Below are 17,346 nucleotides of genomic sequence, written 5' to 3' on the forward strand. Positions count from 1 at the left end.
AGAATCTTTGCTTATGTCTTTCTAGCTTCTAGTTAGCTGTCCTTGGGACTCCTTGGCTTGCATCAACATTACTTTCAGTCTCTTCCACTGTTTTCACATAGCCTTGTCTTCCGTGGCTCCATTTCTGAATTTTCTAAGGACACCATTATATTATGTAATAATGTATTATAAGGACACCACTCTTGGGCCCCTCCTAATTTAGTATGCCCTCATCTTAACTTCTTGCAGCCCAGCGTTTCTCATGATGTACTCTGTATATAAGTTAAATAAGTGAGTCTGAGTGAACTCTGGGAGTTGGTGATGGACAGGGAGGCCTGGTGTGCTGCAGTTCATGGGGTCGCAAAGACACGACTGAGCAACTCAACTGAACTGAACATCTTAATTATATCTGCAAAAGCCCTATTTCCCAGTAAGGTCACACTCACAGACACTAGAGATTAGGACTTGAGTATATCTTTTTGGGACGCACATTTCAGCACACGAGGGGATCTAATGTCTCCTCCAACCAATCGTAATTACTTCTGAGAACCATTTATTTTTTATTTCATTCATTAGACAGGTAATATGAATCTGCTTTCTAATTTTTAAAAAAGATTTATGAACCTATGTATCTTCTTTGATAAATTACATTATAAGAGTATAAGGATAAGGATTGTGGATCATGATATTTTTTTCTGTTTGTATACTCTTTCATATATCACACAATGCATATGATAACAAATAGATATATTAACAAATGAAGGGATACAAACCTGATAACACAAAATTCTTCTGGAGAGTAAGTGACAAAAATAAATGATAAATGATTAAAAAATCAATTTCTAATCTCTGATTTTTCATTTTTATCTTACGGTATGCTTTTGACTGATTATTGTGAGTATTATTGTGACTGATTATTGACTGAGTATTGTAAGTTCACCAATAAGATATTTATTAACATTGTGATATTTAAATTATATGTAAACATTTGAAAAATAATCCAATAAAATTCAATAGCTCTGTTTAGTGCTTTTGCAGTAAGAGTTTCTACCTTGCTTTGTAACTGCAAAGGTTTTACATTTAAACAAGAATAATCGAGTATGTAACATGAATTCTTACCAGTTTTTCTTAGAAATAATATCACATACCTTATACTATTTAACAGGGAAAATTCCCCAAAACTGATGGAAAATATTAGGAATCCATCTCAATTCTACAAGAATAATGTTTTAAATTGATATGTCCACAGATGATAATGAGTGTGGAAATTTAACGCAGTCCTGTGGTGAAAATGCTAACTGTACGAACACACAGGGAAGTTATTACTGTATGTGTGCACCTGGTTTCAGATCCAGCAACAACCAGGACAAGTTTATTACTAATGATGGAACCATCTGCGTAGGTAAGTTCAGCTACCTATCTTAAAATTTATACCTATCTTTTATTGCTTATACCTCCACAGATTAGATAATATCCAAATCAAATTCTGTCAGTCGATTGTACCCCCGTTGTTAATACTTTCAGAATCTTCATTAATTCTTTTAATTCTCCAATATGATATCAGTTACTATGGCATATTTATCCAAGAATATAAGACGAAGAATATCAGTTTACAAAAAAAAAAAATTGTGATGTTATGAGATCTAGCAAGGTGGCAAATAACGGAATAAATACTTACACTTTAAAGTGATATATTCACTCCAGAAAATTACTATTAGTATCACCAGATAGTAATGGTTTTATAAATATGCACTCTGAGAGGGGCCCCATGTTTTCCTGGAAAGCGTTCAGATAGTCATTGCTTGTGAACACTAGTGATGTTCACTCTAGGCAGCACTGCTGCTGCCCACCGAAAGTTTGTCACATTTAAGATCTGCATTCAGTTTTTTTGAACCCCGACCTATTTAGAAGTAACTACAGTGTCTTCTGGAGGGATAAAAGTAATTGCAGTTCAATTCCTAAGTAAAATATTGTGAGAGAGTATCTAGATTTTTTAATGTCATTCTATTGTATTTTGGTCACACATTTGATTTATCAGATACTATAGTCTGAGAAAAAAATTGTAGAAAACTGTAGAAAAGATGAACAGTTTTCAGAGACAGATTCTCTGGAACCAAAGACTTTAACTTTGAAAACAAATTATGAATCATCTTAATCATGGTTTCTAAAAATTGCCTAGTTTACCAGTAGCTAGTATGATTATAATTGACAATTATGTATAAAATTAGTGGATGAACTGAGGCCCTGAGAGTTTGATCACATAGCCAGGACTAGATATGAGATAAGCTCAGGACTGAACATGCACCATGGGCAGGGGTAAGGTACTGCTTCTACCTTTCATAGTTAAATGAGAGACATCCAATCACACTAAAGCTTTAAATCAGCCCCAGTAAAGTTCTCATCAGTGAGCTAAGGAGAAGTCTGGCAATGTTATTATTATGCTATGCTATTCTATGCTAAGTCGCTTCAGTCGTGTCCGACTCTGTGCGACCCCATAGACGGCAGCCCACCAGGCTCCGCTGTCCCTGGGATTCTCCAGGCAAGAACACTGGAGTGGGTTGCCATTTTCTTTTCCAATGCATGAAAGTGAAAAGTGAAAGTCAAGTCGCTCAGTCGTGTCCGACTCTTAGCGACCCCATGGACTGCAGCTTACCAGGCTCCTCCGTCCATGGGATTTTCCAGACAAACACACATGATAAGTCAGGAGATAATGTTCAAAGAGAATTTCTCATTGAAATGTCTGTATCAAAGAAATTATCCTGTCTTGTGTACTTTGAGTTCACAGCGTTTTCTCTTTCACCTAAATAAGGAAGATTATATTCTCCTATTATAGCCAAGGGAAGTGAAGAGTCACACATTTAGGATAAAGGGAAGGTTAAAACCACAGTCTTCTACCTAGAATGCCACTGATATTTCCACAGGAATCTCAAATGGGTGACCATTTAAATCTCACACATGAATCTGGATCATGCAAATATAGTGAATCAAACTTTACAAGGCCATACATGATGTAAAATATGAGGAAATAAATCTCTTTCTGTTGAATTATGATTTTATCTGGATTGTTTGCAGCAAAAATTTTTATTGGATTACATCATTACAATATATTTGAGAAATTAAAGCCTTCCCAGAAAATGTATAGTACCATGCTCTTTGTTCTTCTCAAACCTAAACTCATGTTTCTAGTCTTAGAATGTTAAATAATGTCTGCATATCTTTACCTTTAGTAAAGTTCTAACTTTGTAGCTATATAACTAGAAAATTTTCAGTTAATGAAAAAATCTAACTTGAAACACCTTAATTACTGAAATTTAATGCAATTTTAACTATACTTTCCATTCCCTCTTGTCTCTACAAGGCATTTGTCTTTTCATCTGATTATGTTTATTTTTGATACACCTCAGTCCACAGAGGGATATATAGTTCTCTGTCTGTATATCTTAAATGTAAAGAATTCTTATTTAGAGAAAAATTAATCATAAGCACAGAGAAAACACATACAAAGATGACCAAAAGCCAACATTTTATGGAAGGGTAATACATTTGTGATCTACACAGTCAAAGGCTTTGGTGTAGTCAGTAAAGCAAAAGTAGATGTTTTTCTGAAACTCTCTTGCTTTTTTGATGATCCAGTGGATGTTGGCGATTTGATCTCTGGTTCCTCTGCCTTTTCTAAAACCAGCTTGAACATCTGGAAGTTCGTGGTTCATGTACTGTTGAAGCCTGGCTTGGTGAATTTTGAGCATTACTTTGCTAGCCTGTGAGATGAGTCCAACTGTGCAGTACTTTGAACATTCTTTGGCGTTGCCTTTCTTTGGGATTGGAATGAAAACTGACCTTTTCCAGTCCTGTGGCTGCTGCTCAGTTTACCAAATTTGCTGGCATATTGAGTGCAGCAAATTCATGGCATCTTCTTTTAGGATTTGAAATAGCTGAACTGGAATTCCATCACCTCCATGAGCTTTGTTTGTAGTGATGCTTCCTAAAACCCTGAGAAATCTGTGTGCAGGTCAAGAACTGCAACAGTTAGAACTGAACATGGAACAACAGACTGGTTCCAAATCAGGAAATAGTACGTCAAGTCTGCATATTTTCACCCTGCTTATTTAACTTATATGCAAAGTACATCATGCGAACTGCCAGGCTGGATGAAGCACAAGCTGGAATCAAGATCGCTGGGAGAAATACCAATAAACCCAGATACACAGATGAAATCACCCTTATGGTAGAAAGTGAAGAAGAACTAAAGAGGCTCTTGATGAAAGTGAAAGAGGAGAGTGAAAAAGTTAAAATTCAGCATTCAGAAAGCTAAGATCATGGCATTCAGTCCCATCACTTCATTGGCAAATAGATGGAGAAACAATGGAAACAGTGAGAGACTTTATTTTGGGGGGCTCCAAAATCACTGCAGCTGGTGACTACAGCCATGAAGTTAAAGGACACTTGCTCCTTGGAAGAAAAGTTATGACCAACCTAGACAGCATTTTAAAAAGCAGAGACATTACTTTACCAACAAAGGTCCATATAGTCAAAGCTATGATTTTTCCAGCAGTCATGTATGGATGTGAGAGTTGGACTGTGAAGAAAGCTGAGCACCAAAGAATTGATGCTTTTGAACTGTGTTGTTGGAGAAGACTCTTGAGAGTCCCTTGGACTGCAAGGAGATCCAACCAGTCCATCCTAAAGGAAATCAGTCCTGAATATTCATTGGAAGGACTGATATTGAAGCTGAAACTCTAATGCTTTGGCCACCTGATGAAAAGAATTGACTCATTGGAAAAGACCCTGATGCTGGGAAAGTTTGAAGGCAGGAGAAGGGGATAACAGAGGATGAGAGGTTGGATGACATCACCGACTCAATGGACATGAGTTGGGGTAAACTCCGGGAGTTGGTAATGGACAGGGAAGCCTGCATGTGGCAGTCCACGGGGTTCCAAAAGAGTTGGACACGACTGAGCGACTAAACTGAATACATTTGTAATTTAAGACTTTCTCCCAATATTCAGTTATTATTGAGATACTGTGGAAGAGCCCTACATTTTTGCTAATTCCCCTTTTAGCTCTTTTAAGAGCTCAGTAAACACAATAACTTAGATTAAAACCCAATATCCAATATCCTGTGAGCTACAGTTCATGGGGTCGCAGAGTCAGACACAATTAAAGCAACTTACCATGCATACCATCCAATATTGAGTTCTGCAGTTTCCACCTGTTTTGTTTGATGGATCATTCAATGAAAAAATCTTTCTCTGGAAAATTGTTATTCTCATGAGTTTTGTTGTCCTCAAAGATTAAGCTTTTCTCAGAAGCAGAGTAACTGTTTCTTTTCTGTTTTTTTTTTTTTTTCTTTCCAGTCCTGTAGTAATTTTCATTGTTAACTATGATAATCTTCAGGAAATTTGAACAGAGAAGCATAATTCTATTTTATTTTTACCTTAGTGTTTTACCTTGTAGTGTATTGCTTATGATTTGAAAGTTTAGCTAATCCTTGAATTTGACATATCTGGTAATTATAGTGATTGCATGTGTGCTAAGTCACTTCAGTTGTGTCCAGCTCTTAGCCCACCAGGCTCCTCTGTCCATGTGGATTCTCCAGTCAAGAATACTGGAGTGGGTTGCTATGCCAACTCCAGGGGACCTTCCCGACCCAGGGATTGCATCTCCTGCATTGGTAGGTGAGTTCTTTACCACTAGTGCCACCTGGGAAGCCCAATTATAGGCATTAAGAACATCTATAAATATATAAGGAAAACTCCAGCACATGACAAGAAATTACCCAAGCAAAATTCTTTATCTTTAGTCTTTTGAAATACTTTTTTAAACAGATGAAATAATCCTTTGGAGAAGTCTTTGAGTGAGATTGAGCATCATTCCTATTTTTCTTCTCCTTTGAATCACAGTAAAATAGAACTTCTGGTGCCCAGTTCCCAAGAGATATTGTTCACAAGTGGGGAAACTGAAGCATTCAGTCATATGACTTTCCAAAACCAAATGAGTAGAACCCAAGGATTTCACATTTTCTGTGTTCATAAGAGCAGTGTTTACTACTTGTCATTTTTTTGTCTTGTTGTCTTAGATACTCTGATAGTTTTTTTCTGGCTTTGAATAATGTTAAAATTCAATTTTGTCTTTGCAGATTACTTCCAGTAATTGAACATTTTATCTTTTTTTTTTTTTTTTGCAGTCTGTGAGTTACACAACATTAGAAAATTCAGGTATTGATGAAAATTATGAAAATTAAAGCAATCATATAATCATGCTTTGAAAGAAGATTATGATAAAATGCTGCTGGTTTGGCTCATTGTAGACATGAAAAACAAGCATAATTGTGTTAATGAAAAAGCAAATGAATTTATTTGCAGAACAAGGAGGTGCATATTAGGACATACTTATATTTAGTGAAATCAAGTTATTGGTATTAAGCTGAGTGTTAGTTTGGTAATGGAAAAAGTGGATCACTTATTAAATACAGCTTATCAGTTCTAGCCTAGTTGAAATAATTATATGGCAGCAATTTATCTTTCATTAAAATGGGGGAAAGGGTGCTTTTTCTCTTTTACAGCTCTAGGGAGTACCAAAACATGGCAATTTAACAAGACACTCATTATCATTGTGTTTTCTCTAAACCTACATACTCACAGGGCTTATGCTATTAAGAGAACACACAATCTGAATAGAATCATTGAACCTGATTCTCAGTTACAATATCAGGCACTTACTGTATCTTAGGCACCCCTCCAAACACCTTTACATACATTTCCTCATTTGTTATGAAAAAGAACCCTTTTTTAAAATTTTATTTTATTTTTAAACTTTACAATATTGTATTAGTTTTGCCAAATATCGAAATGAATCCGCCACAGGTATACCTGTGTTCCCCATCCTGAACCTTCCTCCCTCCCCATACCATCCCTCTGGGTCATCCCAGTGCACCAGCCCCAAGCATCCAGTATTGTGCATCAAACCTGGACTGGCAACTCGTTTCATACATGATATTATACATGTTTCAATGCCATTCTCCCAAATCTTCCCACCCTCTCCCTCTCCCACAGAGTCCATAAGACTGTTCTATACATCAGTGTCTCTTTTGCTGTCTCATATGCAGGGTTATTGTTACCATCTTTCTAAATTCCATATATATGCATTAGTATACTGTATTGGTGTTTTTCTTTCTGGCTTACTTCACTCTGTGTAGTAGGCTCCAGTTTCATCCACCTCATTAGAATTGATTCAAATGAATTCTTTTTAATGGCTGAGTAATACTCCATTGTGTATATGTACCACTGCTTTCTTATCCATTCATCTGCTGATGGACATCTAGGTTGCTTCCATGTCCTGGCTATTATAAACAGTGCTGTGACGAACACTGGGGTACACGTGTCTCTTTCCCTTCTGGTTTCCTCAGTGTGTATGCCCAGCAGCGGGATTGCTGGATCATAAGGCAGTTCTATTTCCAGTTTTTTAAGGAATCTCCACACTGTTCTCCATAGTGGCTGTACTAGTTTGCATTCCCACCAACAGTGTAAGAGGGTTCCCTTTTCTCCACACCCTCTCCAGCATTTATTGCTTGTAGACTTTTGGATCGCAGCCATTCTGACTGGCGTGAAATGGTACTTCATAGTGGTTTTGATTTGCATTTCTCTGATAATGAGTAATGTTGAGCATCTTTTCATGTGAGCCATAAGGGTATTTTATGGTATTGCCCGGGGTCATAGAGCTAATGAAAATTAGAGTCAGGATTTGAAGTAAGGTCTTCCACAGGACTTTTACCTGTAGGAAGGAGGATAGATACTGGTTTTGTCAGGTCCTAGGTTCTGCAAGAAATTGCAAGAGATATTATTGTGGACAGTGATGTAAAATGGCAGTCACACTTATTTTGGCTAAGCCAGTTTTATCCTATTTGAGCATGAGATACTTTTTCAGTACTTTATGAATCTTTTCATACTACTAGGTAGCAAGGAGGTATAGAGTAATATTCTAAGGATAGTGGAAGCTCCTTGACTATCCTGGCACACAGCCAGTTGTGGTGGTCACACACTCCATCACTACGTTAAACTCAGTAGGTTCTACTGCTGAGGCCCAGAGTGAGAAGGATAGCAAACTTAATATCTATATTTTAGTAAAAAGCTAGGGGAACAATAATGTAAACAAGGAAAGTATATAATTCAGAAAACATGTCTTTGATGGGGTAACAAAAGTTTAAAAAACATATCTTTGGTAAGGTGATTAATATTCTTCTAGAATATTTGGAGTCAGAATATAAAATCTGCATAATCCTAATTTCAAACATTCATCTCCAAGGGTATGACCCTTAAAAATCATTATTTTTAAGATTAACATTCTGTCACTTGGTGAATTCAGAAGTTGAAATGCCTTAGTTGGTTCAAGGCTGACATGCTGGGATAGCAAACAGCTGAGTGGGTGCTGGTAGAGCTGAAACCATAGCAGAGAACCCAAAATAAGGACCACAGGGTGTATAGAATACACGGGGGAAAGCTGAAACTGTCAAGAGCAATGATACTGTCTGAGCCACCAGGGAACCCCAAGACTGTGTAAACTTACGTCCAAAGGCATGAGGGAGGATTAAAATGGCATTTGCAAAGTTAAAATCAGTATGTTTTTCAGAGATTGGATTTGGATAAAGTTCCCAAGAAAAGTTGCACCTTTCTAAATGATTTTGAAATTGAGAGAAATCAACACTTCGTTTCCAATTAACCGTAGAAGGCATCTGAAAATGTGAAATAAGGGTATTTGGAGAACATAGCTTTCTTCCCCATGAAATGAATTTTTCTGTTTATGATACTTCATGGATCTCTTCACACCTTCATTGGGATACTATCCTCATTTGGGTGCTACACAAATAATTTATTCAACACTGCTCCAAAAAAGACTAGTCTTTTGCTTTCTTTTATTTTTTCTCACTTCTGGATTTCATGAAAAATATTAATTCTAGTCTGCTGTCCACTAGCAGCTTTACTTCAACCCAAACTGGAAAGTTTTCCCTAATGATTCTCAAGAGCCAACAGCTGTCACCCCCTCCTTTATTTCTGTCGTGTGTGTGTGTGTGTGTGTGTGAAGTGACAGTTTATGATTACATGTGTATAGAAATTCAGGAAGAGAGTGAAGGTGCTAGGGCAGCATTTATTCCTTTAAAAGTAGAGGACTGGATATCTGGGTAATACAGATCATGACTGGGGGCTTTTCAGATGGCACAGTGGTAAAGAATCTGCCTGCCAAAGCAGGAGATGCAGGAGATGTGGGTTCAATCCCTGGGTCTGGACGATCCCCTGGAGGAGGGAATGGCAACCCACTCCAGTATTCTTGTCTGGAATATTCCATGGACAGAAAAGCTTGGTGGGATACAGTCCATGTGGCTGCCAAAAGTAAGACATGACTGACTGACTGAGCACACACAGACAGATCATGACCAAATAGCCTTGGCAGAAGAACGAGGCGTTTTCTACTGCTTTTCCAGGCCCGCTAATCATCTTCTTAAATCCAGTACCATCACCTATTTAGCAAATGGAAATTTCTTTAAGAACAGATGAGACTTACTACCTGGTGGTATGAGGTTTAATGGGGGTTGAGGAGGGTGTTTATACCATTTTTGCATTTTTAAAATGAGAAATTTGGATCAGCTACATTTTATATATCTAATGAGATGACATTTTAATTGTATCTTGATTACTCTCCCTTTATAAAAAGGCAAACAGTATCGTGCTACTCTATTCGTTTTTAAAAAATCAAATTATATATTCAGAATTACAGACTTATTCTCTAACATGGAGAGCTAGACTTAGGAGCACAGAAATTTCTGCATTAATTTAAGGTAATTATCTGGACTATTCAGTCCCTTGGAGTCATTCCATATTGGATCTTTGCCTACTGGCAGAGTATTTATACTGTCTTTGTAATTTTAAGATATATTTCACTCTTCATTATAGTATGTAAAATTTTAAATTAAGAATATAAATTATGTGAGTTTATAACCTATCACTTTTATTGTAGCTTTGATATATACTGAAAATCTAAGACTTAATTCTGTACAATTTGTTACTTTATCTATGATGACTATGTATCAAGAATGATGGCAAAATATACCCTGAACAAAAGTTGTAAGTTTTAATAAGATTTTAAGGACACTGAATCACACATTCTGCTACATCTTAATTTTTTCAGTTAACTTATACAGAAAAATGAGGGGCGTCCCAGATGATGCTAGTGGTAAAGAAGCCTCCTTGCCAATGCAGGAGGCATAAGAGATATGGGTTCAGCCCCTAAGTTGGGAAGATCTCCTGGAGTATGAAATGGCAACCCACTCCAGCATTCTTGCCTGAAGAATCCCATGGACCAAGGAGCCTGGAGGGCTACAGTCCATAGAGTTGGAAAGAGTTGGACACATATCCCTTATGACTATACAGTGGAAGTGAAAATAGATTTAAGGGACTAGATCTGATAGACAGAGTGCATGATGAACTATGGATGGAAGTCCATGACACTACAGGAGACAGGAATCAAGACCATCCCCAAGAAAAAGAAATGCAAAAAATCAAAATGGCTGTCTGAGGAGGCCTTACAAATAGCTGTGAAAAGAAGCGAAAAACAAAGGAGAAAAGGAAAGATATACCCATTTGAATACAGAGTTTCAAAGAATAGCAAGGAGAGATAAGAAAGCCTTCCTCAGTGATCAATGCAAAGAAATAGAGGAAAATAATAGAATAAGAAAGACTAGGGATCTCTTCAAGAAAATTAGAGATACCAAGGCAACATTTCATGCAAAGATGGGCTCAATAAAGGACAGAAATGGTAGGGACTTAACAGAAGCAGAAGATATTAAGAAGAGGTGGCAAGAATACACAGAAGAACTGTACAAAAAAGAGCTTCACGACCCAGATAATCACGATGGTGTGATCACTCACCTAGAGCCAGACATCCTGTAATGTGAAGTCAAGGGGGCCTTAGGAAGCATCACTATGAACAAAGCTAGTGGAGGTGATGGAATTCCAGTTGAGCTATTTCAAATCCTGAAAGATGATGCTGTGAAAGTGCTGCACTCAATATGCCAGCAAATTTGGAAAGCTAAACAGTGGCCACAGGACTGGAAAAGGTCAGTTTAATTCCAATCCCAAAGAAAGGCAATGCCAAAGAATGCTCAAACTACCTCACAATTGCACTCATCTCACATGCTAGTAAAGTAATGCTTAAAATTCTCCAAGCCAGGCTTCAGCAATATGTGAACCGTGAACTTCCAGATGTTCAAGCTGGTTTTAGAAAAGGCAGAGGAACCGAGATCAAATTGCCAACATCCACTGGATCATTGAAAAAGCAAGAGAGTTCAAGAAAACCATCTATATCTGCTTTACTGACTATGCCAAAGCCTTTGACTGTGTGGATCACAATAAACTGTGGAAAATTCTGAAGAGATGGGAATACCAGACCACCTGACTTGCCTCTTGAGAAACCTGTATGCAGGTCAGGAAGCACCAGTTAGAACTGGACATGGAACAACAGACTGGTTCCAAATAGGAAAAGGAGTATGTCAAGGCTGTATATTATCACCCTGCTTATTTAACTTATATGCAGTATAAATCATGAGATAATCTGGGCTGGATGAAGCACAAGCTGGAATCAAGATTGCTGGGAGAAATATCAATAATCTCATATGTGCATGATGACACCACCCTTATGGTAGAAAGTGAAGAGGAACTAAAGAGCCCCTTGATGAAAGTGAAAGAGGAGAGTAAAAAAGTTGGCTTAAAGTTCAACATTCAGAAAACTAAGATCATGGCATCTGGTCCCATCACTTCATGGCAAACAGATGGGGAAACAGTGGGAAACAGTGGTTGACTTTATTTTTCTGGGCTCCAAAATCACTGCAGATGGTGACTGCAGCCATGAAATTAAAAGACGCTTACTCCTTGGAAGGAAAGTTATGACCAACGTAGACAGCATATTAAAAAACCACATTACTTTGCCAACAAAGGTCCATCTAGTCAAGGCTATGTTTTTTCCAGTGGTCATGCATGGATGTGAGAGTTGGACTATAAAGAAAGCTGAGCACTGAAGACTTGATGCTTTTGAACTGTGGTGTTGGAGAAGACTCTTTGAGAGTCCCTTGGACTGCAAGGAGATCCAGCCAGTCCATCCTAAAGGAGATCAATCCTGGGTGTTCATTGGAAGGACTGATGTTGAAGCTGAAACTCCAATACTTTGGCCACCTGATGCAAAGAGCTGACTCACTGGAAAAGACCCTGATACTGGGAAAGATTGAGGGCAGGAGGAGAAGGGGACGACAGAGTATGAGATGGTTGAACGGCATCACCAACTCGATGGACAGGGTTTAGGTGGACTCCGGGATTTGATGACGGACAGGGAGGCCTCGCATGCTACGGTTCATGGGGTCGCAAAGAGTTGGACACGACTGAGCAACTGAACTGAACTGAAACAACTTAGCATGCACATATGGAAAAATGAAGCTTTGGAAAGAAAATGGGCTACTCTTTTTTTTTTTTTTTGCCCTCCAGGTTATTCTAAACTGAGTTGTTCAATCAGTTTAATACTAGAAAACAGAGAATGTTTGTTTCTAAATGTGTTTTTGAAATTAGATTATTATTTAATTAGGAATAAACATTGCATCATCAATGATGGAAATTATGACTTAATAATTTTGCTGATGAATCCTGCTGTTCAGAAAGCAATTCAAGTGTTGGTCTATGAATAACATTTTCAATATACTGTCCAAATGGATTGACCAAAAGAAAGTTGAAAATATATGCAGCTAAGTTTGCCCTGTCCTTTTCCAGATGATGGCACTTGTCTTGCTTTCTTACGTAATTTGATATGAAATTACTAACAGTATGTAATACTATTATCAACAAAATAGCAACTATATGAGCACTAGATTAAAATCTTTATTTTTCAAATATTTCCAGATATTGATGAGGACAGTGAATCATTTGCCTGTGGTGAAAATGAACTGTGTAAAAAAATTAATGGTGGCTATAACTGTTCCTGCAGGGAAGATTATCAGACATCCACAGGAAATCACTGTTTATACCTATTGATAGCATTTATTGCCAAAATAAATATACTATTTAATTTTATATGTTATCAAAGCACTATGGGGACTTCTCTGGTGGTCCAGTGGTTAAGACTTCACCTTCCAATACAGGGGGGTGCAAGTTCAATCCCTGGTTGAGAAACTAAGATCCCACATGCCTCACAGCCAAAAAAGTGAAAGTCACTCAGTCATGTCCGACTCTTTGCAACCCCATGGACTATATAGTCTATGGAATTCTCCAGGCCAGAATACTGAAGTGGGTAGCCTTTCACTTCTCCAGGCGATCTTCCCAACTCAGGGATCAAACCCAGGTCTCCCACATTGTAGGTGGATTCTTTACCAGCTGAGCCACTAGTAACAAATTCAATAAAGACTTTAAAAATGGTCCACATCAAAAAACAAAATCTTAAAGCACTATATAAAATATGACTGCATAGTTTTGAAGTATCAAAGAGCTACATCTTCGAAGAAACGTGCCAGTAGTCCTTTATCTACAAAATGAAATAATGGAAGATGTTTTATTTAATGGCAAATGTAGATCACATGTTTTATGTAATTGTTGTTTAGTCACTAAGTCATGTCCAACTCTTGTGACTCCATGCACTGTAGACTGCCAGGCTTCTTCTGTCCATGGGGTTTCCCAGGCAAAAACACTGGAGTGAGTTGTCATTTCTTTCTCCAGGGGCTCTTCCCAACCCAGGGATCAGACCCCATCTCCTGCACTGGTAGGCGGGTTCTTTACCACTGACCCCATATACCCTATTTCCTTTCAGTAACTATAATTTTCTATTTTCCATAAAATAGTTTGCATTTTAACAAATAAAAATAAGTGAATTTTTATGAGGAGTAAAACTTAAATAATAATAAAAAATGTTTTAAATAAATGAACTTTCATGAATAAATAAAAATAAAACTCAAATGTTAAGAATGTGTCTTAATATCTAAATAAGTGAGCAAAATCATTGGAATCAATATAATTATCTTAGGGAAAATATTTTTTGAAACTTAATACATAACTATTTTTTTCTACAGAAATTGTGAATCCAGACTGCCATTTAGATAATGCCTGTGTTGCTGAAAATATTAATAAAACTTTAACAAAAGTGAGTAAAAGAGTTGAATTAAATTTTATTCTGTTTTGACATTTTAGTTTCAGTTATAATCTTTCCAAAGGCACATTTTTTTTAAGAGTAACAAACTGTTGATCTTCATGTAGAGTTGAAAATATTTACATATAAAGCTCCAAGTATTTTGTTTGGGTGTCAGATAAAATTAATTTGAAAATCCCCAAAATACTGAAGAAGACATATATTTAATATAAGTTACTTTTTCACTATTCTGTACACTGGCAAGTTATTACAACATGTTAAGAAATTTGGTGGGTAAAATAGTAAAAACACATTTTGATCACAGGGCATATCCACATTCTAAGGAGACATAGTTGTATGCAATTAGATTTTGTGCACCAAAGCAATATTATTCCAAAGAGTAAGACGTCCATGAAATTATTGTCCTATGATTAGAAGTGAGTTTCAACATGACTCATTAGCAATCAGGTAAAGCAAATTGCCATTTTATCATGTAAAAAAGTTTCTGGTTTGACTAAAACCTAATTCAAATTAAGTCATAATTTATTATACATTTTAAAAGCTAGTTTAAAATGATAAATTCAAATGTACATTGCCTTTCTGAAGTAACTTCTGTGCTTTTTAAGCTATTTGCTAATCCTTTATAAATACTTTCAGGTTTCATTGCTTCATGTTGGGATTTAGTTGTAGTCTGATAGCTTATGTGTAGGAGTGAAAAAAACATATTTAACATGTAACCTGTATTCTTGTAAAGACCCAATAGTGCTTTAAGCTGGTTTTCTTTTTCTGAACTCATATTTGTTCAGATTAGACACATAGAAGAACCTGTGGCTTTGCTACGAGAAGTCTATAGAAATTCTTTGAAAGATCTTTCACCGATGGATATAATTGCATATACAGAAGTATTAGCTGAATCATCCCCACTATTGGGTTATATGAACAGCTCGAATTCAGCCAAGGACACCTCTTCTAATTCAACTCTTACTGTAAGTATGTTGAGCTTTAACTCAATATAAGTTTAAAAGTTTCCTTACATCTGTGATTAATGTAAGATTCCAACATTTTTAAAAGGTACACTTTTTTTCAACAGGAATTTGTAAAAACTCTGAATAATTTTGTTCAAAAGGATACATTTACAGTTTGGGACAAGTTATCTACAAATCAGAGAATAACTCATCTCACAAAACTGATACATACTGCTGAGCAGGCTACCTTAAGGATATCTCAGAACTTTCAAAAGACCACTCAGTTTGATACTAATTCAAGTGATATAGGTAAGAAGTCAAGGTCAATTTCAAGGCAATAGTGTTTTCCAAAGAAGCCATTCTCAAAAGAGATGAAAAGTATCTACACTGCCGTTAATTAAATTGGCAGTACAGACGTAAATGATGAAGCATATCACAAGAGTGGGTATGAATGAAGTTTGAATAAAAAGGATGAATGCATGAGATTTGTCTCCTACTTGCAACTTTCACCTTTTCCTATTTCTGAACTGTTTATCATTTAAATGCTCAGAGAACCTTACTTCCTTGTTATCTCATGACTTGGCAGGATCTGTCTTGACCGGTGATAGTATAAATAGATTTTCTGGATGTAATATATTTAAAGTCAAACTTTTATTGAATTATAACCCATATAAAGACAAATGTACTTATCAAATGAATATAAGTTGATGAATTTTCACAAAATGAACACATCTGTATAATAACACCTCAGAAGACCCCTCATCCCCCTTGCCAACCACTCCTGACCCCTAAAGGTAATGCCATCCTGACTTCTAACACCAGTTTACAAGCATAATTTTTATTGTTTCTGCAATAATCTGATTCTTATTTTTAACATTGAAATCCGTTGGGCATATATCTTTGTCATGAATGTAGTATATTTTAATTTCTCATTAGGAATCATTTGCCTTTCAGTAATATAAAGCAATTAACATAACAAATTAGAATATTTCCTGCTTTATGAAATCTCATGCTTGACACTTTTAAGAATCTGGATCAAACTGAGCTTGCCTGTAAAGTTGCTCTGAGGCAACAAGGTACACTTTCTGAAATAATCATCGCATACACCTCTATTATATTTTCTGGATACTATCCTGCTGTACAGTAGTAGATATACAAAAATCTTTATGTCATCAGGACTCACCAGTTACTCAAAATTAAGATAACAAGCATTGTGACTCACAAATTTCTGTATCCGTTCATGAAAAAGGTGACTATGCACAGGTAAGGAAATTATCACTCAAGAATTTAATTCAGTCACTCTGTATATAATAAATTATGTTGTAGATATAATCCTCTAGTACATTATAATTTCTTGTCTGCTTTAGTAATTATGATTTATAGCTTCTTTGTGTACATATTTTCTTTTATTAATAGAGATAGAATTAAATGATGAATGCTGTAGTGTAATAAAAAAACTATAAACTTGAATTAAATTTTTAAATACACATTATAATGTCTAGACATCATGTTCAGAATACATTCATTCTACCTGATGTAATTAAGAGTTGAAATATGATAATGATGGATCAAGTTCTTTCTAACTAAATATATTAATTAAACTAATGTCAGAGAATTTATTATTTTCATATTTTTGTTTCAGCTCTCAAAGCTTTCTTTTTTGATTCACATCACATAAAATATATTCATCCCCATATGAATATGGATGGAGATAATATAAAGATATTTCCAAAGAGAAAAACTGCATATGATTCAAATGGTAGGACTTTGACAAACTTATAAACAATATTTCAATGTTTTGCAATAAATACCATAGATTTGCTTGTATCATATGTGCTTATAACATGTGTGGTTTTCTATAGAAAAATATGTTTATACATAGAAATTCTATATTTGTATTTGATATTTTTATTATGATAAAAATACCTGGGGAGAATTTTAGCTCATATCTAGATTCTTCTTGTCCTTGACCCTCCAAATCTGTAATTGTCTAACACTGTTAGGATCCCAGTGGAAATATACAAAGGAACTGTCATTTTATTCCTCATTTTGCAGCAGTCAGTGGATGCCATAATTTTAATAAAGTCCTTTTAATAGTTCTTCAGAAATCCTTCATATTCCCCATTGTGAGCCTGAATTTGGGATTGTGTGAGGAAGACAAATAGAAATAGTTTTCAAAAAAGGTAGAAAGTTATTGTTTAAGCTTGAATTTCTCTTCTGTTCATTTCTTAGTCTTTGTACAGTAACTCTTCAA

The 17,346-nt window shown here is 36.1% G+C and overlaps 1 protein-coding gene across 6 annotated transcripts in view; it reads left to right on the forward strand.

Moving 5' to 3' along the window:
• ADGRL4 (adhesion G protein-coupled receptor L4) overlaps positions 1-17,346 on the forward strand; it is a 141,136-nt gene that overhangs the window by 74,842 nt on the left and 48,948 nt on the right. For 3 of the 6 annotated variants that reach the window (XM_070786251.1, XM_070786250.1, XM_070786252.1), the window contains exons 3-8: positions 1,229-1,381; positions 5,534-5,650; positions 14,072-14,142; positions 14,934-15,113; positions 15,218-15,401; positions 16,735-16,851. In XM_070786251.1, coding sequence (XP_070642352.1) covers positions 1,229-1,381; positions 5,534-5,650; positions 14,072-14,142; positions 14,934-15,113; positions 15,218-15,401; positions 16,735-16,851 — 822 coding nt within the window. Of the gene's footprint in view, positions 1-1,228; positions 1,382-5,533; positions 5,655-14,071; positions 14,143-14,933; positions 15,114-15,217; positions 15,402-16,734; positions 16,852-17,346 lie in introns of those variants that run through there. The other 3 variants (XM_019957222.2, XM_070786254.1, XM_070786253.1) reach the window with 3 other exon arrangements.

The sequence above is a fragment of the Bos indicus genome, chromosome 3, assembly GCF_029378745.1.
Source record: "Bos indicus isolate NIAB-ARS_2022 breed Sahiwal x Tharparkar chromosome 3, NIAB-ARS_B.indTharparkar_mat_pri_1.0, whole genome shotgun sequence".
In the NCBI taxonomy this organism is placed as follows: Eukaryota; Metazoa; Chordata; class Mammalia; order Artiodactyla; family Bovidae; genus Bos; species Bos indicus.